At 42.1% G+C, this 27458-nt stretch overlaps 2 protein-coding genes across 4 annotated transcripts in view; both read right to left on the reverse strand.

Moving 5' to 3' along the window:
- Fnbp4 (formin binding protein 4) overlaps window positions 1-21771 on the reverse strand; it is a 29580-nt gene extending 7809 nt beyond the window's left edge. Inside the window, exons 1-12 of one of the 2 annotated variants that reach the window (XM_048361565.1) lie at window positions 21433-21768; window positions 20544-20636; window positions 17798-17934; window positions 17275-17458; window positions 15618-15765; window positions 15384-15504; window positions 14194-14535; window positions 12441-12651; window positions 10057-10181; window positions 7444-7548; window positions 5033-5166; window positions 3885-4072 (exon numbers count right to left, since the gene is read on the reverse strand). In XM_048361565.1, coding sequence (XP_048217522.1) covers window positions 3885-4072; window positions 5033-5166; window positions 7444-7548; window positions 10057-10181; window positions 12441-12651; window positions 14194-14535; window positions 15384-15504; window positions 15618-15765; window positions 17275-17458; window positions 17798-17934; window positions 20544-20636; window positions 21433-21697 — 2053 coding nt within the window. In that variant the 5' untranslated portion in view covers window positions 21698-21768. Of the gene's footprint in view, window positions 1-3884; window positions 4073-5032; window positions 5167-7443; window positions 7549-10056; window positions 10182-12440; window positions 12652-14193; window positions 14536-15383; window positions 15505-15617; window positions 15766-17274; window positions 17459-17797; window positions 17935-20543; window positions 20637-21432 lie in introns of both variants that reach the window. The other variant, XM_048361566.1, reaches the window with a different exon arrangement.
- A 3619-nt stretch (window positions 21772-25390) lies between these two features.
- Nup160 (nucleoporin 160) overlaps window positions 25391-27458 on the reverse strand; it is a 50609-nt gene continuing 48541 nt past the window's right edge. For both annotated transcript variants that reach the window (XM_048361563.1, XM_048361564.1), the window contains one exon: window positions 25391-27112. In XM_048361563.1, the coding sequence (XP_048217520.1) occupies window positions 27023-27112 (90 nt within the window). In that variant the 3' untranslated portion in view covers window positions 25391-27022. The remainder of the gene's footprint in view (window positions 27113-27458) is intronic.

The following is a 27458-nucleotide window of genomic DNA, read 5'->3' on the forward strand; positions in this document are numbered from 1 at the left end:
GTATTGTTACATAAAGTCGGGTTCCTAGCCAAGGTGAGAGTTTTGTCTATAAACTGAGCCACTTCCACTTCTGGCTTTTTGCTGATTAGCCGGGGTAAGAGTCTCACAGGCAGAACTGTTCTGCTTTGGCTAGCTTCAAATTGTGATCCTCAGACCTCAGCCTTCTGAACAGTTAGAATTATGGTTGTGAACCACCAATGCCCGGCCAAACACTGTAGCTTAAACATTGGTAATTATTGTTTTTAGCTGAAGTTCATAGTTTATGAAAACTATCCTACATGATTGTCCATTACAATCGTCACCTTCCTTATTTCTAAATTTCACCTGTTGGGTAAAATTTTCCATGTAAAAGGACAATTATTTCTGAAGTCCAAAGAGATTTAAGTAGAACAAAAAGCTTTTACTTATATGATAGAACTCTACAAGCTTAAAGGGAATGGTGTGGGGATACATATTTTTATTCAAGGCTTTCCCAACCCCCTCAGTGCTGGTAAAGGCATTTTTCCTTTATTTAACTACAAAAAGAAATGACTACTGAAGAGGTCAGTTTTAATAACCCAAAGAAATTATATAGATATAGTTCCACAGAGATGAAAAAGGTAGTTTTAGTCTGTGTGATATGTTACCCTAAATCCATTATTGTCTCATCTTCATAGAGATTGTAAGATGTTAAATTCAAATACTGAGTCAAGAAAGAATACTCTAAATCTCAAAACATCATAGTCCATATCAAAGTGTGTAGTAATTTTTCTTTTTTTGTTGTGGTTTTGGGGGTTGGTTATTAACCAAAGGCCTCATACATGCTAAGCACAAAGTTTAACATCGAGATATACCTCTGTCCCCAATTTTCCTTCCTCAAAGGTGACATCAGTCACTACTGAGTCAACAAAGAGTACATACATTCTATATGAATTTATAGGCTTTGAAGTGACTAACACTCTGCCACTTTGAGCCACAGCACCACTTCCAGTTTTCTGGTGGTTAACTGGAGACAAAGAGTCTCACGGCCTTTCCTGTCTGGACTAGTTCTGAACCGTGATCTTCAGATCTCAGCTTTCCAAGTAGATAGAATTATAGGGCATGACCAGTACACTAGATGCTCAGCTAAAGAATTGGATTTTATGTAGATCAAGTTTATCATGTTCCAGGAACTCTCAAAAGACACCCTCTTTTGTTGTAATTAGAGAAGAATGGCATTGGTTTGCATTTTACCAGACAGCATCTATTATGTGTCATAAACATAAGGAAAAAACCAGTTCTGTGAACATGCTTTGTAGTAACTACAGTATTCAATTTCAGAACATGAGCTAGGGACATTAGGTAGTAGATAGGAAAGGAACCATTTGTTCAGAACCACAACCAATACTCTTCCACAACAATCACTTGTAAATTCATTATCTGTTAAATGGCAAATAGCAGAAGGAGGGAAAAAAAACCCAACCTATTATCAGATATGCCACAATTACTAGAAAATCTCTCTTCCTGAAAAGCAAAGTTGAAATATCCTGTAGCTTGAGAAATTATACTTCTGAAACAAAGTAGAAAACTACTCTTGCTACTTTCTAAAGTTATCAAAGGAGTTTTATGGAGCTTTTAAGGTGATATTTTATCTAAAGTAAGTTAACAAAATCATGTTATATTACCAGAGCTTTTCTACTGGGACCCAGAGTACTATTTATCTATTTATATATTTTTCCTGTTGGTTGTGGGGTTTGAACTCAGAGCCTGGTCACTGTCCCTGAGTTCTTCTACTTAAGGCTAGCGCTCTATCACTTCGAGCTACAGCTCCACTTCTGGGTTTTGTGTGGTTAATTGGAGATAGAAGTCTCTTGGGGACTTTCTGCTCAGGCTGGCTTTGAACCGAAATTCACAGATCTTAGCCTCTTGAGTAGCTGGGATTACAGGTATGAGCCACCAATGCCTGGCTGTACTTATTGTTTTATACAGGGCACTTCTATGTAGCCTAGGCTGGCTTCAACCTTTTGATTTGCCTGCTTCAGCCTCCTCATCATATAGGAGCTACTATCAGTTTAAGAGCAAAAGGTTACTAGGCATTGTCAAGCCCATGCCTCCTCATTCACTTAAATTGTCATTCTAAAAATGAGCTTCGGAAAACATTTCTTTCATACAATAACAATTTTTGGCTTTTCTGAAAAGCTGTTTAGATCCCGAGAATAACTGAAGAGCTATGAAAGCCCTATTAAAAAAAAAAAAAAGATGCATTCTTCTACGGGTACCTTAAATGTCATGATTCATCCTATTATCTAATTGCCTTACACTAGAATATGGTGGTTTTGTTTTGGTTCTGGCGCTTGAACTCAAGGCCTGGGTGCTGTCCCTGAGCTCTTTTGTGCTCTATTTGAGTCACGGCTCCACTTTTTGGTGGTTAATTAGAGATAAAGAGTCTCACACACTGGCTTTGAACAGCAATCTTCAGATTTCAGGCTCCTGAGTAGCTAGTATTATAGATGTGAGCCACCAGTGCCCAGCAGTGACAATTTTTAATCATTATTTTCCTTCTCTGAAATTAGTGGAAGTTTCACAATATTTCTTCTATCATTTTGGTTTGTACAAACAATACACTTTCTCCCCAAAAGAAATGTACTCTTTAACAGAGTTGAGAAGAGTGTAATATCAACAGATTAAATGTTCTACAACAATGTAAAAAAAAATCGCCACATAGATATGACAGTTAAAAATATCTTGTCTCGGGCTGGGAATATGGCCTAGTGGCAAGAGTGCTTGCCTCCTATGCATGAAGCTCTCGGTTCAATTCCCCAGCACCACATATATGGAAAATGGCCAGAAGGGGCACTGTGGCTCAGGTGGCAGGCAGAGTGCTAGCCTTGAGCGGGAAGAAGCCAGGGACGGGGCTCAGGCCCTGAGTCCAAGGCCCAGGACTGGCCAAAAAACAAAACAAAACAACTAGTCTCTTATCTTTACCATTCTTGTTTCTGGAGATTCACAGCTTTTTCAAAGACATAAAAGAATACCTAAGTAAATATTCTACTTTAAAATGTTTATAATGATGCATAAAACATATAAAAAAGTACATTGCCACTTGTGCACTGGTGACTCACACCTGTAATATTAGCTACTCAAATATTCACTACTCAGGAGGTTGAGTTCTGAAGATCAGTTTGAAGCCAGACCAGGCAGGAAAGTCTTCAATAGAAGCTCAGTGATAGCACCCAGCTCCCAAGTTCCAAGCCCCAGGACTGGCCAAAAAATAAAAAAAATAAATAAAAAAACAAAGTGTTGTACCCAGGTATAATTTAATTACCTTACCTACTGATATAAATTATTGTCTTTGATCTAGGTGCTGGTGCTTGACATTTATAATCCTTTGTTACTCAAGAGGATAAGATCTGTGAATTGTTCCAAGCCAGCCTGGACAGAAAAGTCCTCCTGAGACTCAACCACTCAAAAACTGTAAGTGGAGCTATGATTCAAAGTGGTAAGAGTGCTAGACTTGAGCAAAAGAGCTCAGGTACAGTGAGTGCCCTGGCCCTGAGTTCAAGCCCCACAACCAACAAAAATAAACAAGTAAATAATTGTATTCTAATTTATGACTTGCCAGGTGCCAGTGGCTCACATCTGTAATCCTAGCTACTCAGGAGGCTTAGATATGAGGATCATGGTTCCTGCCTGGGCAGGAAAGTCTGTGAGACTCTTATCTCTAATTAACAACCAAAAAATGGGAAGTGGTGCTGTGATTCAATTGGGAGAAGACCAGCCTTGAACTGAAGAGTTCAGGGACTGCACCCAGGCCTAGAGTGCCCCATGAGTGACAAAAGTAAAAAGAAAACAAAAACAAACAATAGCCTCATGTTTTTTTCTCTAAAATCATTGTTGTCCAACTAGTAGAAAATAAACTATCCCACCTGTGGAATTTTCAGAGGACTCTGTAGGATTTGTATCAGTGCCACTTTTGTCTTTCAAGGCTGATGATTTAGGAAGAGTCTGGTCTCTATTTTCTTGTGCTTGGCTTTCTTCCTCCTCCTCACCATCTGGGAATTCCCATTGAGACTCGCCCGACTGTTCGTTTACATAGAAATATCGTCTATGATCCCTAAATTACAAGAAAGAAAACACATGTTTTAAAATCCATTCTCCTACAAAGACACTTCCATCTGGTCCTGTCCCAGGACAAGCAGTCTCACAGGGACGAACCTCTTCTTAGGGACTGCTATTCACAAAGGCAACAAAGAGCTTTGACAATTGAGGATGAAGAACCCAGGATAATTCAAAGCTATTTGCAGTGCCAGCAGCTCTGTGAATACAGCCCTGAGCCCTCCTCTCCAACACATGACTTAGAAAACATCTGTTTTGTTTTTTGCCAATGCATAACAGGGTTCCAAGTTTCATTAATGAAGGGATTCAATCGCCTAAAACACTAATTTCCCTTCCAAAGAAGAGAACAACGAAGTTTGTGAAAGGTGACTCTTCCCCTCTTGGACCGTGGAATTCACATTTCATATTCTTGATATCAAACACAGTGAAAGCTAAAGAGAGGGAGAGGATCTGGGAGCTGAAAAATAAAAGAGCAAAGATTTCAAATAATGAAAAAAAAATCAAGAAAAGCCAAATATAAAAAGAAATGTTTTCATCTGACCTGCTGGCAGAGGATAGTAATCTTGTTCTTCATTCACATCTTCAGTCACGAAGTTTTCCTTAACTTCACCGAGGTTAATCAGGAGTAGTTGCTTCCAGAGGTCCTGTAAAGCGCACAGAGCTCTCGCATGCGCTTAACCCCCAAGCCCGCCCTACTCCGTGCAACACTCTGGAGAGTAAAAACCGGCTTTGTCCAATCTTGGAAAAAAATCCGTTACATGGAACATAAACATTGCTTTTTGTATCTCCAATGTGTGGCTGGCCAGACTCTGTGCTTGCGGTGCTCTGCCTGCCCAGCACCGCTAACCGTAGCTGCTCACAGTCTCCAGACAGGCTGTCATGTCGTCAGATGGTGGTGATCACAAATCATGTCTGAGATGTCAAAGGTGAAAGGTGAAAAGGGGAGAAGAGTGCGTACCTGTCCCAGTGGCAGGACCAGCCTTTAGGAGTGGCGTTTATTTCATACTGTTTTAGTTGTTCTGCTGCATCCTGAAGTTTTCGTTTAAGGTAGCTTCCATTAAGAGCCCCTTCCCGCCAGTCTGCAATTCGAGTCTAGAATCAACGGAAAAGGTTTATTATTATTATGTCAGGAGACAGAAATTAACATAGGCATAAATCTTCTACTCCAAAACTATACTGCTACATTCTGGCAAAAATAAAACCAATGAGAAGAAATTCTACCTAAGTTCATAACTTGTTTCCAATGCAGACTTATGAAAAATTAGACTAAATATCATTGCCATCTCTCTATTATCCCTGAAAGTGAGTAGTGTTAATTTTATCTTCCCCATTTGGACTGAAGATCTGGCTTTTTTGGTACTTTAGTGGAGAAATGACTCTCACAGACTTGCCTGTCCGGGCTGGCTTTGAGCTTCAATCCTCAGATCTCAGCCAGGCTAGCATTCTACCACTTGAACCACAGCACAACTTCTGGCCTTTTCTGTTTATGTAGTACTGAGGAATCGAATCCAGGGCTTCATGCATGCTGGGCAAACACTCTACCACTAAGCCACATTCCCAGCCCCTACACGGTTCTTTTAATTCAGTACTATTAGTAATCAAAATTAATAGTTCAGTTCTGGCCTCAAAATGTAGCTTGCTAGTATAGTAGTAGAGTGTTTGCCTAACATGTATAAATCCTAGTTCGATCACCAGCAAAGAAGAGGAGAAAAAATGGATCAATCTAAGCCACAAACCAGTGGCCCCTTACAATCTTTTTTTTTGGCTGGTCCTGGGGCTCTGTCCAGCCTATCTGTGCTCAAAGTTAGCCCTCTACCACTTGAACCACCGTGCTGCTTTTGGCCTTTTCTGTTTATGTGGTGCTGAGAAATTGAACCCAGGGCTTCATGCATGCAAGGCAAGCACTTTACCACCAAGCAACTTTCCTAGCCTGGCCCCTTATAATCTTATACTACTCAAAAAGCTAAGACTTGCTGACAGTGGTTTCAAACCAGCCCAATGCAGAAGAGAATATTGCCAATTAACTAGCAAAAAGCTGGAAGTAGAGGCAAGGCTAAAGTGGTAGAGTCATGACCAAAATACCTGACTGAGAATTCCAAAGCCTGGAGTTCAGTCAGCTTCCTGTAAGAGGTTCCTTACTCAATTCTAACCTCCCCATTATGGAAAGTATTCAGGTTACAAATAGGACTTTTAGTTTCCTTTGAACAAACTTGCAGCTGCTGTAGTCAGTACTAAGTATCTTCAATATAATATGGTCTCATCTGACTACTATGAATAGTAATTACACATTGTATTATAGTTTCTTTGGGAAAAACAGCTATTAAAATGCAAGTCTAGATGCTGGGATGTAGCTCAGTGGCAAAGCACTTATCAACCAAGTACAATTTCCTGGGTTTGATCCTCAGTACCAAAAAAGATTTAAAAAATCTAAACAAAAACACCCAAACAACAAAAAGAAAATTGCAAGCCTAGGACAGATATTGGTTGCTCATATCTGTAATCCTAGCAAAATAAAGTAAGCAAGATCGAGAGGCCTTGAGTTCAAGCCCCAATACCTGCTCCCCCGCCCCACAAACAACAAAAAGATATGGCTCAAGCATATGGCCAGCCAAAGGTCTGCAAGGAACAGGACTAGGCAAGAGTTTCAGACAATAAGCTCAAGCCTTGCACTAACTAGCACACACACAAAAAAATAAATAAAATGCAAACCCACCAAAGGTAGTGTCATCACGATATATAACACAACTCAGTATTTATCTTCATTAATTACATTTTGCTTTGAATAAAGCCTTATTTCCTGGGTTTGTGGTCCAAATAGAAATCAGGGCTAAAACTTGCAGATGTCTCTGCCAAGCTAGCTTCAAACTTCATCCTCCCGTCTCAGCATCCTGAGTGGTGAGGATTACAGACATGAGGTACCAGTGCCTGAATATTTTTTTTTGGGGGGAGACAAGGTCTAAGCTCTATAGCCCATGCTATGCTCAAACTTGTCAAATCTTTGCCTCCCCAATGCTGGGATTACAGGTATGCACCACCATCCCCAGCTCAATATAGACTCTGAGATACAAAATTTAATTCAAGCAGGGTGGCAGTAGCTCTCATTTGTAATCTTTTCCTGGCTAGTGAGGTAGCTGAAACTTAAGGATTGAGGTTCAAAGCCAACACAAGAAGAAAAATCTGAGACTCTATTTCCAATTACCCAGCAACAAGCCTAAACTGGAAATGTGGCTCAAATAATAGAACACCAGTTGTAAACAAAAAGCCATCCAAGAGCTCAAAGCCCTAAGTTCAAGACCTAGTATTGGCACAAAACAAAACAAAAAAACTAATCTCATTCAAAGATTGTTATAGCAAGGATGGGTAAATTACCTCAGTCTGTAAGAGCAGCACATGAAAGTTGGAGATGGACTGTCTATTAATGCCTAGAAATTCAAATTTACTTGTCAGGGTATTTGCCAGTTCTCCAATCTGAAACTGTAATGCAGAAAAGAAAAGTAAACCAAAGTAGAATCAGCTTTATTTCCTGTATTATGCAGTCTTTAATTTAGTATTAGATACTAAAAAATGAGATTGCTTATATAAACCATTTGCAAGTAGCTAAAGTAAATGAAGTAGACAAAGCTAATGTACAGCAAATATTTCACACAATATAGTAGTAACAGTCTATAGGAATCAAATGCTAATTCTATTCACACCATTCATAACACATTCTGACACACATGGAGTTCACCAGATGAAAGTAGATTTTAAGTTTAAAAAGTCACCACAGAATTAGAATAGTGTCTGCCATTATATACAATTACTTACAACCTAGGAATTACAGTTAATGGCTTCATTTCTTTCATAATCCACATTTCTAAAAGGCTAGATGCTGGGGTGAGATTCTTCAATTACACATGAGAGCCAGGCAGGTATGAAATATGTGTGTGGGTGAGAGGGAGAGGGGAAAGGAGAGAGGAAGAGAAGGGAGAAGAAAGGGGAGGAGGGTGGCTGGATAGAGGGAAAGAGAGAGGGAGGGGGAGGGAAGAAGAGATGGTAGAGAAAAAGAGTAGGCTTTGAACTGAGGACTTTTAATTGGCTAGTGCTCTACCATTTGAGCAACACCTCCATTTCTGGCTTTTTTTTTTTTTTTGGCCAGTCCTGGGCCTTGGACTCAGGGCCTGAGCACTGTCCCTGGCTTCTTCCCGCTCAAGGCTAGCACTCCGCCACTTGAGCCACAGCGCCGCTTCTGGCCGTTTTCTGTATATGTGGTGCTGGGGAATCGAACCTAGGGCCTCGTGTATCCGAGGCAGGCACTCTTGCCACTAGGCTATATCCCCAGCCCACCATTTCTGGCTTTATTGCTGGTTAATTGGAAATAAAAGTCTCATGGACTTTTCTGCCAAGGCTGGCTTTAAACCTTGATCCTCAGATCTCAGCGGAGTAGCTAGGATTACAGATCTGAGCCACTAGCACCTGGCAAGAGTCAGGCTTTACAAGGACAGCAACTTGCCCCCACTGGAACTGTGTTCTGGCAATTGTTAGGTAATTTTCTCCAGCTACAAGATATACATGCATCCATCCTTATTTTTAGCTTTGTGGTAACAAGACACATGGGATAAAGTTGTTAAGACTATCCAACTGAAAAACAGTAGAGGGGCTGGGGATATGGCCTAGTGGCAAGAGAGCTTGCCTCGTATACATGAGGCCCTGGGTTCGATTCCCCAGCACCACATATACAGAAAACGGCCAGAAGTGACGCTGTGGCTCAAGTGGCAGAGTGCTAGCCTTGAGCAAAAGGAAGCCAGAGCACTGAGTCCAAGGCCCAGGACTGGCCAAAAAAAAAACACAGTAGAAATAATCCATGTGACCATCCATGAAAAAGCAAGTATGAAAATGTTCTCATCAACATAGTGTATAAGCCTTTAGAAGGTAGGGACTCTTCACACAACTAAAGGGGATTTGGAGACACTACACAGGAACAGACCGAATGCAGGGTCTACTCATGAGGCCCTGAGACTAGCAGAGTCCAGCAGACAGCAGAGTGGCGGGAACCAGGGACTGGGAGTCTGCATTTAGTGGGAAAGGATGAAAGGGTTCTGGAAAATGAATGGTGATTATGGTTGCACAATAGTGTGAATGTAGACAATGCCTGTGAACTATACATAATAGTGGTTAAGATGGCAATCTTAGGAGATGTATATTTCACAATTTAAAAAAATGCACTGGGAAAAATAAAGTAAATTAAAAAAAGATGAGTGCCAGTGGCTCATGCTTACAATTCTAGGTAATTGGAAGACTGAGCTCTGAGAATAGATGTTCAAAGTCAGCCTTGGCAGTAAAGTCCATGAGACTTTTCTCTCCAACCAACGATCAAAAAGTCTAGCGGTGGGGCTGGGGATATAGCCTAGTGGCAAGAGTGCCTGCCTCGGATACACGAGGCCCTAGGTTCGATTCCCCAGCACCACATATACAGAAAACGGCCAGAAGTGGCGCTGTGGCTCAAGTGGCAGAGTGCTAGCCTTGAGCGGGAAGAAGCCAGGGACAGTGCTCAGGCCCTGAGTCCAAGGCCCAGGACTGGCCAAAAAAAAAAAAAAAAAAAAAAAAAGTCTAGCGGCCTCACCTTTATAATAATACTTTTTAAAGAAGTCAAGTGGTTCAAGTGGTAGTAAGACCCAAATTTCAAGCCCTTAGCACCAGCACAAATAAAGTATTTCATGGTGGAGTTAAATCTGACTTTTCTCTTTTGAGTACTTCCAAACTATATAAGCCCATTATTCCTAAGCCTTTTTTTTTTTAAAGTTTAAACAAAGTAAATGTTGAGAATTTTCTTGGTAATGTCTCAGCATCAAACTAGTCCTATGTAATTTCATATTTCAGCATTAAACATGACTTTTTCATCCAAAGTGACTATTTTAGCAGACTTACTACTTGTTAACAGAAAGTAGTTTAATGATTAGATGTTTAAAAAATTTGTCAAGTTACATTAATTAATATACATACTTTTAAATCTTGTTCTTCTTCCACTTTTGGTGCTGTTTGTACTTTTATCTTCTCTGAAGATTCTTCTGTATCTACCTCTTTGTCTGAACTTTCATCTATTTTTTCTGAATTTTCAGTGCCAATCACTGCAAAAGAGAATATGAAATTAAGCCAAGAGAATCAACACACTGTATCCTCCTGTAGCACGGAATATTCTCTCCTTTGCTTGACCTTCTTACTTACTCATATGTACATACATACGCATACAGGTTTGTGGGTAGAGAAGAGGCCAACATTTTTTTTGTTTTTTTGTTACCAGTACCGAGGCTTGAACTCTGCCCACTTCCTCCGAAGACGGGCACTGATGACTCATGCTTGTAATCCTAGCTACTCAGGAGCTGAGATCTGAGGATCTCAGTTCAATGCCAGCCTGGGCAGAAAGTCCCCTTGAGACTCTTATCTCCAATCAATCACTCAAAAACTGTAAGTGGGCTGTGGTTCGAACTGGTAGAGTGCTAGCCTTAAGTAAAAGAGCTCAGAGACAGTGCCCAAGCCGAGTTCAAACCCCACAACCGATCAGAACAAACAAAAACAAAACCACTCCTCTACTTCACCCTTTTTTGGCTCTGGATAGCACTCTTACCACTCTTCCACTTCTAGACATTGTTGTTTTTTTTTTTTGCTGGTTCATTGGTAATAAGTCATTCAGATCTGTCTTCCCAGGCTGGTTTTGAACTGAGATCCTCAGATCTCAGCCTCTTGAGTAGGCAGGCATGAGCCATCCCCATCCTTACCCAGCACCCACATTAATTTCAAATCACTCAATTCCCTTCCTGAAGTTGGTGGTGGCTCATATCTTAATTCCACTCAGGAAGCAAGGACTGTGGTTTGAGGTAAATCAAGACAGAGAGAAGCCCTCATCTCAATCAATTAAGCCAGATGTGCTGGAATAAGCCCGTGCATCCCAGCTACAGGGGAGGATTTATGTAGGAGGACTGAGCCTGCCCAGTATTGCACAGGAGACCCCACCTAAAAAGTAACTAAAACTGAAAAAGTTCTAGAAGCATTGTTTTTTTTTTTTTTTTGGCCAGTCCTGGGCCTTGGACTCAGGGCCTAAGCACTGTCCCTGGCTTCTTCCCGCTCAAGGCTAGCACTCTGCCACTTGAGCCACAGCGCCGCTTCTGGCCGTTTTCTGTATATGTGGTGCTGGGGAATTGAACCTAGGGCCTCGGGTATACCGAGGCAGGCACTCTTGCCACTAGGCTATATCCCCAGCCCCTCTAGAAGCATTGTTGAAGTAACATTGAAATAGCAAACTACAAATAATAAACCTTGTGCTGGTGGCTCACGTCTGCAATCCTAGCTACTCAGGAGGCTGAGATCTGAGGATCTTGGTTTGAAGCCAGCCAGTGCAGGAAAGATGTGAGACTTAACTCCAATAAACTACTTAAAAAAAAGCGGAAAGCAGTATTGTGGCTCACATGGTAGAGCACTAGCCTTGAGCAAAAGAAGCTCAGGGACAGTGTCAAGGCACAGAGTTCAAGGCCCAGGATCAGCAAAAAAAAAAAGGACAATGGGCACAGTAGCCTGTGTCTATAGTCCCAGCTAGTTACAATTTCTACCTCAGTGTGAGGCAACTTAACTAGGGCCCCATATCTCTCCTTTTGTTTTGTGTTGCTAAAAGACAGCATATTCCTGTATAGCTAAGATTGGCCTTAAACTTTTGATCCTCTTTAACTGCTTAATCTCTTAAGTGCAGACAGGTGTCTGCTGTCACACATGCATATATATGAACAAATATTAAAACACATAAAGTCTTCATTTGTTCCCTTTGTTATTAGTTTTTAAACCAGGATCTTAAAAAATACCTTCTGTTTAATGTCTTTTTTTTGCAAATGGTAGAAAAGTTCTACTTCTTGAACCACAGGCTCAGTCCTTTTCGCTGTGGTGATTTTTCCCAGTCTTGCACTTTTGCCATGATCAGTTTTGGACCATAATTTGTACACCTCATGTGCAGGTGAAACTATGGGAGCATACTACCATACCTAGCTTAGAAATACGGTCTCTTGTTTTTTCTCCAGGCTGATTTTGAATTGTGATCCTCATCTTAGCCTACAAGTATAGGCAAAGCCACCCTCGTGGTACTGAAATCTTACAGTTAACTTTTCTACTACAGATTTAGAGCCAAAAGAAAAACAAAGCTTTCTAATTTTGCTGAAGGGAAACATGAGTTTCCCCCTTTTCATTAAAAGGGGATTATTTCCCCTTTTCATTATTATTCAACTTTAAAGCTAATGTGGCCCACAGAAGCAGTTCAGTGATAAAAGTTTGGCCTCACATGCACAAAGGCCTAGATTCAACTCACAACACTGCCACCCCACCCCCCAAAAGGAAGTATGAATTACCAGTTTCTCCATTTTCTGGAGTCTCTTGTCCAGTTTTACTAGAACTCCGACTGGTGGACTCAGGACTTGTGGCTCGAACAAACATCTTCCATTTTCCTCTTTTAGACATAAGTCTGCGCATTCCGTCCTGAGAGGCTGGCTGGCTGATATCAGAACGTGGACTAGACCCTGACACACTGCCATCTCCTTCCTCCAAGGCTCGCAACTCTGCCTAGAAAGAATGTGACAATAAAGTGTCACTAACTTTAGAATTTAAACCTTTGAGAGTAGAAACTATTTCTCAAATGTGCATCTGGAGGGGTTAGTTCTAGATATCCACAAATATACAAATCTCCCAACAGACATACAGAATGGGAGTCCTTCCATACAACTAGTCCTTTTGTCTTTATTTGGTGCCAGTCTTGGATCTTGAATTCAGGGCCTGGACACTGTCCCTGAGTTTTTCTGCTCAAGGTTAGTGTTCTACCACTTCAGCCACAGCTCTACTTCCGGCTTTTTGGTGGTTAGACATAAAGAGTCCCACAGACTTTTCCTGCCTGGGCTGAGTTTGAACCCTATTCCTCAGCTCTGTCTCCTGAGTTGGTCCAATTACAGGGGTGAGACATTGGCACCTGGGGAAAGCTTCAGAAGATGTTACTATTATGTAATACTTATTAATTTTTTTATTTATGCTGGACCTTTTAGTAGCAGTGGATAAAATTGCCCCAAGGGGGGAAAACAATGGAGGACAATAGGTAAAAAACACTTTCAATGAATTCAAGCCCCAATACTAGCACAGGCAAAAAGCTAAGCAAAAGCTTAGCTGAGTTCAAGCCCCAGTAGGAGGTGTATGCACATGCATGTGCACACACACGGAAGCCTAACACTGAAACTCCTCCCGTATAACTAATGCAGTATTATTTTTAAAAAAGAAAAAGCACAGCAGGGCATGGCATGACTGTAACCTCAGCAATTGGGAGGTTAAAGCATAGTTATGTAGTCCATTTATTATCAATTACATGAAGCATCAGATGCCCAAACAACCACAACTCTGTAGTTTAAAAAGTTTTTATTTAAGTGCTTAGACATACCTACATGAAGGGGTAAGAAAAACAAAACCCCACCAACAACTATAATAATGCCTAAGTATGAAAGTATTTCTCCAGACTAGAGCCTGAATTTAGGGCCTTGAGTTCTAGTTTGGCTTGACTGCTTCGCTGGCATTCTACCACTTGAGCCATGCCTCTCACCCTGCTTTTTTTTTTTGGCCAGTCCTGGGCCTTGAACTCAGGGACTGAGCACTGTTTCCCTGGCTTCTTTTTGTTCAAGGCTAGCACTCTGCCACTTGAGCCACAGCGCCACTTTTTCCATATGTGGTGCTGAGGTCACCCTGCTTGTTGATGCTTATTTGAGATGAGTCTCAGATTTTTCTGCCTGAACTGGCTTTGAATCTGGATCTCAGTCTCCTGAGTAGTAAGGATTACAGGTGTGAGCCACCAGCACTTGGCTAGTATGACAATATTACGGGGTTCTGTACTTTATTTTTATTTTTTTGCCAGTCCTGGGGTATGGACTCAGGGCCTGGGCACTGTCCCTGGCTTCTTTTTGCTCAAGGCTAGCACTCTACCTCTTGAGCCACCGCCACTTCCGGCTTTTTTCCATATATGTGGTGATGAGGAATCGAACCCAAGGCTTCATGTATATGAGGTGAGCACTTTACCACTAGGCCATATTCCCAGCCCAGGTTTTGTACTTTAAACATTCAAAAACTTACCTTCTTCCTTTCTAAAACTAGCTCCAGCTCGAGGGTATCTTGTTCTTCTTCCTCCTCACTTTCTCCAGACTGAACAACGCTGCAAACATCCTCCTGAGAGGGATCTTCTATACTGTCGACGAGAACTTCCTGTGGCTTTGCTGTGGTCACTGCTTCTTCCTCTGCTGTACTTGTTTCTTTCACCTCTGAAACTGGCTCTGCTTCTTTACAAATCACTTTTCTTCGCCATCTCTCTTCCTCCTCTTTTATTCCCTCGGGCAATAAAGGAGCAAGCAGTGATGCTGCTACCCCTTTCCTCTCCTCCTCATTGTTAGAGAGAGCTTGTATTGCTTCATTTACTTCCTACAAAGAAGGAAATCATTCAGTATCAACTGTCAAAGAAATATCCCCTACTTATATACATTACTAATACTAATTTTACTTTTAGTCACTGGATACTAAGAGTTCACTTAAACTCAACAGACTTTTTTGCCAGTCCTGGGGCTTGAACTCAAGGCCTGGGCTCTATCCCTGAGCCTCTCTGTGCTCAAGTATAGTGCTCTACCACTTGAGCCACAGCGCCACTTTGGGCTTTGTTTGTTTATATGGTACTGAGGAACCAAACCCAAGGCTTCATCCATGCTAGGCAAGTACTCTACCAGTGAGCCACATTCCCAGCCCCTCAATAGCCTCTTACACATTCAAAAAGAAAATATTTTTAAAGGCAGTTGTTACTAAAATCATTTCTCAGTGGAACTAAAATGTATTCTTTCTTATTCTCACAAAGTCAAAGGTAGATTAGTAGGAAGGAGAGGCAGGCTTTAAATGAGATTAGTATTTTTGTGGGCTTAAAAGATGACATGATAAGGTGTGCTTTGAAGGAAATTAAGACACAATAATGTACTTCTAAAATGAGATGTTCCGGGCTGAGAATATGGCCTAGTGGCAAAAGTGCTTGCCTCGTATACACGAAGCCCTGGGTTCAATTCCCCAGCACCACATATGTACAAAAAGGCCAGAAGTGTCACTGTGGCTCAAGTGGCAGAGTGCTAGCCTTGAGCAAAAAGAAGCCAGGGACGGTGCTTAGGCCCTGAGTCCAAGGCCCAGGACTGGCAAAAAAAAAGAAAAAAAAAAATCTGAATTGCTCCAAACTTACTTGATGTTTATTACATTTAACCTAATATACAAATGCCCTAAGATGTAACACTAACCTTTTTAACTTCTCGTTTGGCTATGACTGGTCCACTTTTACTACTGGAAACAGAAATTGTTTTCTCCTTTGTATATATATCTGTATTCACCACAAAACTAGCTTCAGTACCTGTTACAGAACTGGAAAAAAAACAACAACAACAAACATTTATCAGGAGAAAAAGAAGGCAAATACCTTTAGCACAAGATAAGACTAACAGTTTTCTATGTAGTGTCTTCAAGTATGTCCTTACCTGGGCTGGTAATGTTGCAATCCCTGTATCTGGGTGGCAAGATATTGGGGTAATTCCCAAGTCACTTCATTTGTTTGTGTGTTCCAATAGTAATAGCATCCTGTGTTCTCATCCCAGACTTCTTGCCAATCTCCCATCTCAATTCCAACTAGAAGAAAAATAGAACAAACTTTATATAAACCCTTCTACAGTTCAGATGTTTACCCCAAGACAATACTACACCCATGACAATCTAACACAAGGCTTCTGAAACTCAGAATACTTACAAGCATCCTTGGTTTCTACTCGCTAGATGCATTACTCATAAACTGTAGTAATACCAAGTAACTTCAGACATTATCAAATTTTTTCCCGGAGGCAGGTGACCCAACTCCAACTGACAACAACCAGCTCAACGCTGAGAATTATTTTCTCTGTAGTATATTTTAGCCACCTTTGCACACATGGTTTAAAATGCAACTTGCTACTCCTCAAAATAAATTTGAAATCTACAAACGCTCTTTTAAATCTTTTGTTTTTATTTTTTTGTAATAGTACCAGGGTCTCAACTCGGAACCTCTTGTTATCACTTGGCTTTCTTGCTCATGTCTGATACTCAACACTTGAGCCATGTCTCTAGTTTGGCATTCTGATGGTTAACTGGTGAGATAAGAGTCTTGCAGACCTTTCTGCCCCAACTGCCTTTGAACCACATCCTCTGAAGTTTCAGGCTCCCAAGTAGCTAGGATTACAGGTGTGAGCCATTTGTATAAACAAACTTAAAAAAAAATACAAATAAGTACGCAGGGATGGGCACTGCAGGCTCACACCTGTAATCCTAGCCATTCAGGAGGCTGAGATCAGAGGATTGTGGTTCAAAACCAGCCCCTAGGAAAGCTCATTAATCTTTTTTTGGGCCAGTCCTGGACCTTGGACTCAGGGCCTGAGCACTGTCCCTGGCTTCTTCCCGCTCAAGGCTAGCACTCTGCCACTTGAGCCACAGCGCCGCTTCTGGCCGTTTTCTGTATATGTGGTGCTGGGGAATCGAACCTAGGGCCTCGTGTATCTGAGGCAGGCACTCTTGCCACTAGGCTATATCCCCAGCCCTCATTAATCTTTTATCTCCAGTTAACCAGCAAAAAGCTGGAAGTAGAGCTGTGGCTGAAGTGGTAGGGCACCAGCCTTGAGCAGAGAAGCTTAGGGACAGTGCCTAATTGCAATTCCAGCTACTCAGGAGGCAGAGATTGGGAGAATCACAATTTGAGGCTAGCCAGAGAAAAGGCTAGCAAGACACCCTCTCCCCTCATCTCAATATATTCCTTGGTGTACAGGTACACACTTGTACACACCTGTAATTCCAACTACAAACAGACATATGTCAAAAACATCCAAGTCTGTGGTTGCCCGAGGCAAACACACAGATCCTATCTGAAAAGTGAGTAAAGCAAAAAAGGGGTCAAGAGAATGACCAGCAAGCCTGAAGGTCCCCAACTTCAATATCAGCACCCTCTCTTTCAAAAAAGTAAGTTATATTCTACAGATTCTTAAAGACTTATCATACTCACCATCTTCCAACAGTTACAACTAGGCCAGAATCTTTACCTTATTAATGCCAAGATCTTAAGAATCGTTACCTTTGGGGTTGCACTTAAAAAACTTTTAACAAGGCACCACCTACCTCCTGCAAGTGAACACTGAGTATCATATTGCCACTCTGGTGTTTGGGTTGAGTCTGTTCCATTGGATGTACTGGAAAGGGCAGATGACGGTGCTTCCTTTGGCTCTGGTCGAGGTGGTGTTGGAAGTGGAGCAGAAGTGCCCTCCGGAATTGCAGGCTGAGGAGCTGTTATAGCATCAATCTCCTACAGAATGAAAAGAGTGATAAAGGCATTAATGACAAGAAAACCCCAAACTTGAAAACAGGCAATTACTTAAAAAAATAAATGTCAGCACACACAATTCTAAACTGCTCAGTTTTCAAAACTCTTCAATTTCAATTACAGAAGTTTCCCAAATTTTTGCATTCTTTTTTCTTCCTACCAGAAGCTTTACAAAAGGGAAAGAAAGAGGGAAGGATGAAAGAAGACAGGTGGAAACATTAAGGGGAGAGACATTGAGATTGACAAGCACAGCCACCACTTGAGACCCAGGCTCCCAAGTGGTTTCAATAACTGAAAAACCCAAACAAAAGTACCACTAACCGCTAGGAAGTTGGCCAGTGTACTGTCAATATCAGTTGACTGGTTTCCATTTGCCTCTTTGGATTGTGCTGGTTTTTCAGAAGCATCACTCTCATCATCATCACTGTCTGCATAAGCACCAAGTAAACATAAACCGCCTACAAGCAAAAAGGAAAATCTCAGTATCGATGCTAAATGTCCTAGGACACACCTAAGAAAACACAGATAGCAAGGCTCTTAGGCAAAGAGTATACTTACTTATCGACTAGAACTCAAAATAATCAAACACTACACTGGGCATAGGGATCTAACTCAATGGTAAAGAACAAGGCCCTCAGTTCAATTCCAAAGAGAAAATAAGAAAAGTCACTAAACCACCAAAGGCATTAGTTACGTAATACACTCAAGACTACATATAGTCACTTGACATCTTCCCCTAAATCCATAATGAATCTTACTGTCTCAAAATAACACTAGAGTTTAGTGATTAAAATGTCCATTTCAGGAGTAATAGGTTTGTTCAAGTGGTAAAGCACCTGCTTAGCAAGGCTAAGGTCCTTAGTTCAAATCTCAGTGTGGAAGAAAAATGCCAGTATAGAAGAAAATTAAGACTCAATATATATGCACCAAACAAAGGCACATTCAGGTCCATTAAACATAAACCTACAAGCACTTCTCTGAGAGTGCCCCAGTAAAAAATAGTGAGAGACCTCAGAAACTCTACTCTTAACAATGGATAGGCCATTCAAACAAAGATTCAACAAAGAAACAATAGAACCAAGTGACATTATATACCAAATGGGCTTGACAAGACATCCAGTATTTCATCCAGCAGCTGCAGAATATACATTCTTCTCATGTTATCAGCAGCTCATAATATTTTAGGACAGCAATAGGGAATACCCAGCTTCGGATATAAATAATCGGGTATATGCCAGGGCAGACACATATATGCTCCTTGTTGGCTGTGTATGGTCATCTATCCATAGTAATAACTTTGTATGAACTATAAATGATATAAATTTCCAAATGTTCCTTAGCAGAAAAAGTTCCCCACTGGGTTTTAGACAACAGAAATAACTCCTGGTATTCTACCAAAACATAGTAAAGTTAAACTAAAACTCATCAGCAAAAGCACTAGAGAAAATGTCCAAACATAGGAAGACTAAACAACATAATGTTGAATGACCAGTGGGTTACTAAAGAAATAGGGGGAGATAAAAAAGTTCCTGGGAGCTAGGTTCTGGTGGCTCACACCTGTAATCCTAGCTACTCAGGAGGCCGAGGTATGAAGTCCTTGGCTTAGAAGCCAGCTCAGGCAGAAAAATCTGAGAAATGCTTATCTTCAATTAACCAAAAGCTGGCAATGGAGATGTGGCTCAGGTGGTAGAGCCAACAGCCTTAAGTTTAAAAGCCAAGTGAGATCATGAGGTTCCAAATTCAAGCCCTAGTACAGGCAATAAATAAACAAACAAACAAATAAATAAATAACAGGAACAAGATAAACCCAAAATTAGCAGACAGAAAGAAATAATAAAAATTGGGGTAGAAATTAATAGAGACTTAAAAAACTAAACAAAGAATTAATGAACCAAAATATTACCTCTTTGAAAAATAAGTAAGATTGATAAACCCCTAGCTAATGTGATAAGAGGAAGAAGTTAAAATAAAACTGGAGATAAAAAGAGTTTACCGGGCTGGGAATATGGCCTGGTGGTAGAGTGCTTGCCTCATATACACGAAGCCCTGGGTTCGATTCCTCAGCACCACATATATAGAAAAAGCCAGAAGGGGTGCTGTGGCTCAAGTGGTAGAGTGCTAGCCTTGAGCAAAAAGAAGCCAGGGACAATGCTCAGGCCCTGAGTCCCAAGCCCCAGCACTGGCAAAAAACAAAGTTTATCACTGGGTTCTGGTGGCTAATTCTATCTACTCAGGAAGCTATGATATAGGGAATACAGTTCAAAAACAGTTCAGGCAGTAAACTCCACGAGACTATTACCTCCAATTAACTACCAGAAAGAAGGGGGTGAAGCTGTTGCTCAGTAGTGGCTTGAGGTACCAAAAAAAAAAAAAAAAAAAAAAAAAAGCTCAGGGACTGCATGTAGGCCTTGAGTTCAAGCCCTAGAACTGGCAAAGCTCTCTCTCCCTCTAAGTAGAAACTAGACTGGAACCAAACAAACTAAACTGGACATAAGTGGCTCATGACTTTAATCCTATCTACTCAGGAGGTAGGACCTGAGGATTTTGATTCAAAAGCCAGCTGGGGCAACAAAGGCCTCAAGACTCCTACTTTCAATTAATACCAAAAGCTGGAAGTGGAGCTGTGGCCCAATAGAGCACCAGCCTCGAGGCCCCAAGTTCAAGCTCCAGACTGGAACAAAAAATAAAATGTCAAGTAGGCATGAGGGTCAAAGTATTATTAAGGAAAGTTAAGGGCATAAAAAAAAGTAGCAAAGAGCATTTTGAGCACAGGAAAAAAGCAAAAACACACAAAAAAATTGTGTTGCTTGGAATGTGTGCCAGCAAGCCCTCAACAGAAAGACACTGATTGGATATGGAGTGCTGGAGAGCTCTGTGCATGCTAGGCAAGCACTCTATATCTAGGAGGTATAACCCTAGCCCCAGGAAGACTAAATTACATTTTAAGGAAGAAATAAATTGTTAGCAAAAGGAGAACACCCCACAAAGCATTCTATGTGTGAAGACGCATTTAATAAAACATACTCTAGAGAAGATATAGAAGAAAATAAAAAAAAAATACCTATACCTGTTGCTTTAACGGCTGTGGGTCTGGTGGTCATGACTGGTTTGGGAGGATTTAGCACAACTTTGGAAACCTCCACCACCATTTCTTGTTCATCTAGATTTTAAAAACCAACAAAAGAAGACTGCAGTCAGAGGATGGACCAAAGAAAACATTGGAGGCATCAAATTGATCCTGTCTGACCTTTCAGGTCTATATTTGATCAACTTTAAAACAGCATATCTCACTGACCCCAGGGGGGAGGAACAAGCAAGAGCTAGAATCTTTATTTCCTTAGTGACCTGGACATGGATGATCTGAGGTCTATACATATTATGTACTATATATAATATATATGCTTCATGAGTTCACCAGATTTCTTAAAACCTGAAACAGGCTGATTTCCCAGTACTACAGGATCCACCTCTCCAATCATCTGGAGGATGTGTGTGTGTGTGCTTTGTCTAGCATTTTTTTTAAAAGGCTTACTTATGATTAAACAATATTTGAATTTCAGCAAAAACGCAATCAAGCAGGCGAAGTGTAAGAAAGGCCAGATTGCAGTATTACAAGTCTCGCACGTGGAACTCACCACGTTATTAAAAGCGACAGAAAGGTTTAGAAGACTCTGGGGGCCGTGTCTCCAGTGGGTTCCAAAAGCCCCCGGCTACCCTGCACCCGGCCAGGGCGCCTTTGGGTGGGTCCCGGCGGGACGCGCACGTCGCCACCGGCCTCTTCCGTGTGGCCCTGAGGCCCACGGCCGTCCTCTCGGCGGGCCGCGGCACGCAGGCCTTGCCAGTCCGGGAATCTCATCCTCTTAGGGCCTGGTGAGGCGCCCGCGGCCTAGGCCGGAAGCCCCGAGCTCGAGTTTTGGATATCCCAACTAGGGGCGGGGGCCCCCGCGCGCCCTTACCTTCTGAAGGCGGGTCGTCCGGGGCCGCAGTGGCAGGAACCGAGGGCGACGTCGTGGTCGTGGCTGTGGTGGTCGTCGTCGCCGCCGCCGCCGCCACCGCCGCCGGCGCCACAGGGGCTGACTGGCTAGGCGGCGCCGCTGTAGAGTCCGGCTCCGTGTCGGGTTCCAGCTCCAGGTCTCGGCCCGGCGTGCTGCTTCGAGGACCCGGCGGAGAGAGCTGCAGGATGGGCCTGCGGCCGGGTACCGCCCGGGACTTCTTCCCCATCGCGAGCCCGAGCGCGAGCAGCCAGCGGCGGAAACCGAGAGGGGCGGGCGCTTGACGCCAAAGTACGTAATCAATATTCATGCACCATTGCACCGCCTCCAGCCAAGATCCGCTTTTAACCGGCCAAGCCCGCGCTCGCGCGTGCGCTGTTCGCTCCGCCAACCCATCGCTTGCCGGGTTCGCCTGCGTAAGGGCGGGCTTTGCTCTTGGCGCTAGGCAATTGGCTTATTTGACACAGGGAAGGAAGTGGCAGCCAATAGAATCGGAGAATGAATACTAGTCGAGCCAATAGTGTGTGTAGGGAGAGCTGTATTTAGGAGACTTCCCCCCCCCAGGAAGGTGGGATCCGCCCATGCGTTGTTTTTTTTTTGCGGAGTCTTTTCTTCACCCTCTTGTCCTCCATCTTGTACCAGTTTTTACCTAACTGTTCCATGTTGTTTCTTTTAGGATGCTCTGCTGCTTTCTGACCCCCTCCCCGAGATTCGCCCAGATTATTATGGCTTACTCATTTAATAGGATAGAGTGGCTTTTTATCATTTTGTACAGTCTTCAAGCACAAAGGTAATTATATTGAGAAAAATCACTAGGCATTGTACAAAGAGAACACACACACTTTTCCTGGGATACACGAACCTTTAATCACTCTCCTTCCTGTACATCCACGTCCTGCTGCTTGTGGCTGATGGATGGGGACACTGAGTTCCTAAATGGTAAGCTTAAATTCGGAGTCTTGTTTGCTTTGTTCTCCCCTCCCTCCATCCCCATCTCCAACAATGGCATCCTGGCACCTGTGCTCTCCTGCCAAGGCCATTCATTGCCTAGCAAGACAGCTGAGTCTACTGAACCTCCACTCTTTAACAAAAGCCCTCACTGCTTTTACCTATGTGATGTGTAACCTGGGCTCCAATACCTAACAGGACCCTGTATTTCTCCTGTGCTGCTGGCAACAGCCTGTGTTGATCATTTTGCATAGAGCCCCAATAATGTTCTAAATCAGTATCCAATCGCCCTTGGCAGAAAAGAAGAAGAAAAAAAAGCTTTCCAATCCGATATAAGTGGACCTGTAACTAATTCCAGCAGCATGTACAGAAAGGTTTAAGGTGTAAACTAAACACACTATTTTACAGAACTAAAGTTTTAGAATGTATTATGTAATCAGAAATTGGTGGATGTGCCAGGTGTGGTAGTTCAAGCCTATAATCTTAGCTACTTGAGAGGCCATGATTTTTAGGAAATCTTGGTTCTAGGGAGGCCCTGGGCATAAAAATTTCAACAGGACCTATTTTCTCAATGGAAGATGGAGCAGGAGCAGTGGTGTCCACCTGTCAATCTTGGCACCAGTGATGTTAAAAGTAGGGCTGTAGCTCAGGCCACCTAGCAAAAAAAAAAAAGGGGGGGGGAGACCCTACCTAAAAAATAACCACACTAGGCAACAGTGGCTCATGTCGGTCATCCTACCTGCTCAGGAGACTGAAATCTGAGGACCAAGGTTCAAAGCCAGCCTTGTTAGCATTTCCCTAGCCTCAGGTCCTCAGCTCCTCCCACTAGCACCCAGATCCACCCATACCCAATGAGCCACTCCTACTCACTACCTACCTACTTCCCCTTTACCCCCAGAGAGAAGCTGCCACCTGGATAGGGTGCAGACCATGTAGCTCCCTCTCCTGTGGGAACTATGGCCCCACTAATAAACCTCCTTATGAACCTTCTGTCTGTGATTATCTCCGCATGGTCCTCTGGGATGGCAGGGACCTATGCGTTCAAGCCGAGCAGAAAGGTCCATGAGATCCTTTTCTCCAATTAACTACCAAAAAAGCTGGAAGTAGAACTGTGGCTGTGGCTGAAGTGATAGAGCAGAAAAGCTCAGGGATAGCATCCAGGCCTTCAGTTCAAGCCTCAGGACTAAAATAATTATAATAACCAACACAAAAAGGAGCTAAAGGTGTGTTCTTTGCAAGTGAGTCTCTGATTTCAGTCCCCCCACCCAAAAGAAATCCTCAAATGTGTGGGAATTGATAATAAAACTGTGGCATAACAATGGAAGGAACACGAAGTAGACTAGGTCAAATTTGTTGCTATGCGCCCACCAGGAGATACTGCATTTAATGTGGCAGTTTAGAGAATTAAGGATGACGCTAACATTCTTGTGGGCCACCTGAAACTATAAAGAATTTAAAGGCATGCCTGGCACCAGTGGCTCCGTCTTATAACCCTAGCTACTCAGGAGGTTGAGATCTGAGGATCTCAGAGCTCCAATTGACCATCAAAAGGCTAAGAGTGGAGCTGTGGCTGAAGTGATAGAATACCAGGCTAGAGTGATAAAGCTAACATTTTGAGTTCAAGCCACAATAAGTATCAACACACATACAAAACACAAAAACAACCAAACAAAAAAAGCCAGATTCTGGGCTGGGAATATGGCCTAGTGGTAAAAGTGCTTGTCTCGTATACATGAAGCCCTGGGTTCGATTCCTCAGTACCACATATATAGAAAAAGCCAGAGGTGGCACTGTGGCTCAAGTGGCAGAGCTTTATCCTTGAGCAAAAAGAGGCCAGGGACAGTGCTCAGGCCCTGAGTTCAAGCCCCATTACTGGCAAAAAAAAAAAAAGCCAGATTCTGGTGCACTCAGCTAGCTGTGAACTGAAGATTTAGGCTTGAAGCCAGCCCAGTCAGGGAGGTCCTGAGATCCTTATCTCAATTAACTACTAAAAAAGCCAGAAGTGGAGCTGTGGTACCAAGTGGTAGAGTGCCAGCCTTGAGTGAAAAAGCTAAGGGACAGCACCCAGGTCCAAGTCCTAGCCCAGTTCAAGCCCTAGTACTGGCACAAAAGAAAAAAAGATTTGACTGTGAACTAAATAAACTGCCCTTTGACTGTTGTATCCCTAGGTGTCCAGTGAAGTTGTAGGAAACAGTAAGCTGGACTGGGGGAGGCACAAGCACTGGCGGACTCAGATGCCTGGTGGGAATCAAATGAGAGGAGCAGTAATGAACTGGTGAGGGCTGGGCTGGAGGGTCCTCAGAAGTGTGCTTCAGTGATGGGGGCTGGCAGGGTGACAAAGCTGCCAAAATGGCTTTGTAGAACAAATCAGCTTTCTTAAAAAAATTACAAACCATGAAACAGTGGCAGTCTTTATTTTCCCTTTCTGAGGTGTTAGGGCCCAAATTCAGGGCCTCATGAATGCTAAGCAAGTACTATACCACTGAGCTACTCTTCCAGCCCCATTGTACTGTTTACAAAAATGACATGTCCTTGGCAAGGGAGTTACCTTATTTATTTTTATTTTTTTTGCTGGTCCTGGGTGCTGTTCTCAGCTTTTGTGCTCAAGGCTAGAGCCACAGTTGTACTTCTGGCTTTTTTTGGTTATTCATTGGAGATAGGACTCTCACATTTTCCTGCCGAACTGGCTTCAAACTGTGATCCTCAGATCTGCGGGGGGCCAGTGGTGCCTGGCTTATTTACTTAGTTTGGGTACTGGGCACTGAACCTAGCTTTGTGCATACTAAGCCCATGTACTAGCACTGAGCTATGCCTTCAGTCCCCAGCCAGAGGCAACTTTTTGTATTTTTAATTCATTTTTGTGCAGGTACTAGGGCTTGAATTCAGGATCTGGGTGCTGTCCCTCAGTTTTTTTCACTAACAGCTGGTGTTCTACCAGTTGAGCCACAGCTCTGCTTCTGGCATTTTGGTGGTTAGTTGGAGATAGGAATCTCATGGACTTTCTCGCCCAGGCTGGCTTTGAACTGATCCCTGAACTCACATCTCCGTCTCCTTTGAGATCTTTAAAATACCACTCTATGACTAAAAATAGCAAGTTAGACAAAATAAGAAATGCTCATGCTAGTATGAATTATTAATATAAAAAACTTCATAGACCCAAAGTGGTGAGAAAACTGGGGTGAAGGGTGTGGACGCATTCTGCTCTGGCTGAAATCAAAGTGAGGAAGGCAGAAAAAAATAGAAGAGTATGATTGGCGGCAGCATGGGTTTTATGTTTCTAAACCAAACAACCAAGACAGGAAAACCTGACCAGTGTCTTGTGAACAGTTACTATGGAAGACAGTGCTTTGATCCACTTCATAGGTTTCTGGGCAGCACCACTGTCTTACTGCTTCTAGCTGCCCTCGACATTTTTCAGACCATATCTTAAATATGTGTATAGAGGTGTGTGTCCTTCCTGTGTTGAAAGCTTCAAGTTTGGAACCTGGGAAGGCAAGGGCTCTTGGAATTCCTCACGTTAACCAAACATTTCATACTAAATAGCCCAGAACCAAAAAGAACCACACATTTCAATATCTACCATCAACAATGCCATGGAAAAACTCACATTATAAAAGTATATAATGAAAATAAAAAGTATATAATGGAAGAGTATTGACAGTATAAGAATAAAAGTCTTATGAAAATCTTAAAAAAAAAAACAATTCAAGGAAGTACTACGGAGATTGTTTCCTTGAAAGGTAAATTTTAATATACAGAATAAAATCCAAGAAGTTTTCATTATTTTCACTTTCCCAAAAATTTTTAATACATGAGTATTTCTGAATCTGACCAGTAGAGTTTATATTTTGGTCCAATACATTATTATGTGATCAAGTCCGGCTTGATTATTAGAAATCATGTCAGTTAACAGAATTTACTTTGAAAATCTGTTGCCTTTATAGATAAAGGATTTCCAATTTTTTTCTTGGCTAAAAGTTTAGTCAACTTTAGCTTCAGAACCAGATTCAAAATAAAATTTATTTTCTTTAAGCAGCTGGTCATCATTTTAGGCTTAAACTAGGCAAATTATTTATTGAAGATTATACAAAAACTCCACAATAAATAATGAAAAGAGTATGCAAAATCAGTAGGCTCTGTTTGCAATACAGAAAATACATGTCAGTTCTGGACCAAAATAATTCCATTGAAATACAAAAAGTGATAGGGAAGAATGGAAAGATTTTCTGTGACTGCTTATGGTTATCAGCCAACAAACCAACAACCATTAGCTATTTTGGAAAGTGAAGGTGGGTCTTAATTTGCAGATAAAGAATGTCTTCTGTAGTTTAAAAAAATATAAACTTTAAAAAAGCCTGTGAATCATATACAAAAGCAGCTGTTTTGAGACCAGAGTTGAAAACCAGAAATCATGTTAGCACCACCAGCAAGCCCAGGATTCTCTAACTCTTTCACTCTTCTGTCTTGCGCAGAATGCAGCTCTGAGTGTAGTACGCAATGTTTATGGTTGTAACGAATGGCCTTGAGCACAGGATTCCCATAGGGTAGTAGTCTTAAGCCCTAAGAGGCACCAAGGTTACAAAGGCTAGGTAGGAAACAATCCAGATCATAAGTTCCGACGGTATAATAAATCTCTTGTTGCCTTATCAACTTTTTGCTGGTAGTCCTCTAATTTGACAAGTATTTTCTGGGACAGCTATAGAGGAAAAGAAAGAAATTAGTACAGAACACATGAACAAACAGATGACTGATATTACCAATCACTTTGACTGGCCATCAAGGGTATGCATATCTGAAAAGTTACCAAGTATCTGAAAGATGTCACTTGAAAGAAGCAATGTGTGCCATTCTGGTGTTACAACAGTGGAGTTGCAGGTGTGCCCAGGCCAAAGAGGGGGGCTGAACACAGGGTCAATGGCCCAAAGAGTGCTGAATTTCAGCTGCACATGCTTAAGAATGCAGAGAGCAATGCTGAACTGAAGGGTTTAGACGTAGACTCCCTGGTCATTGAACAAAGCACCCAAGATGTACCGCCAAATTTA

This window comes from Perognathus longimembris, chromosome 13, assembly GCF_023159225.1.
Source record: "Perognathus longimembris pacificus isolate PPM17 chromosome 13, ASM2315922v1, whole genome shotgun sequence".
Taxonomy (NCBI): Eukaryota; Metazoa; Chordata; class Mammalia; order Rodentia; family Heteromyidae; genus Perognathus; species Perognathus longimembris.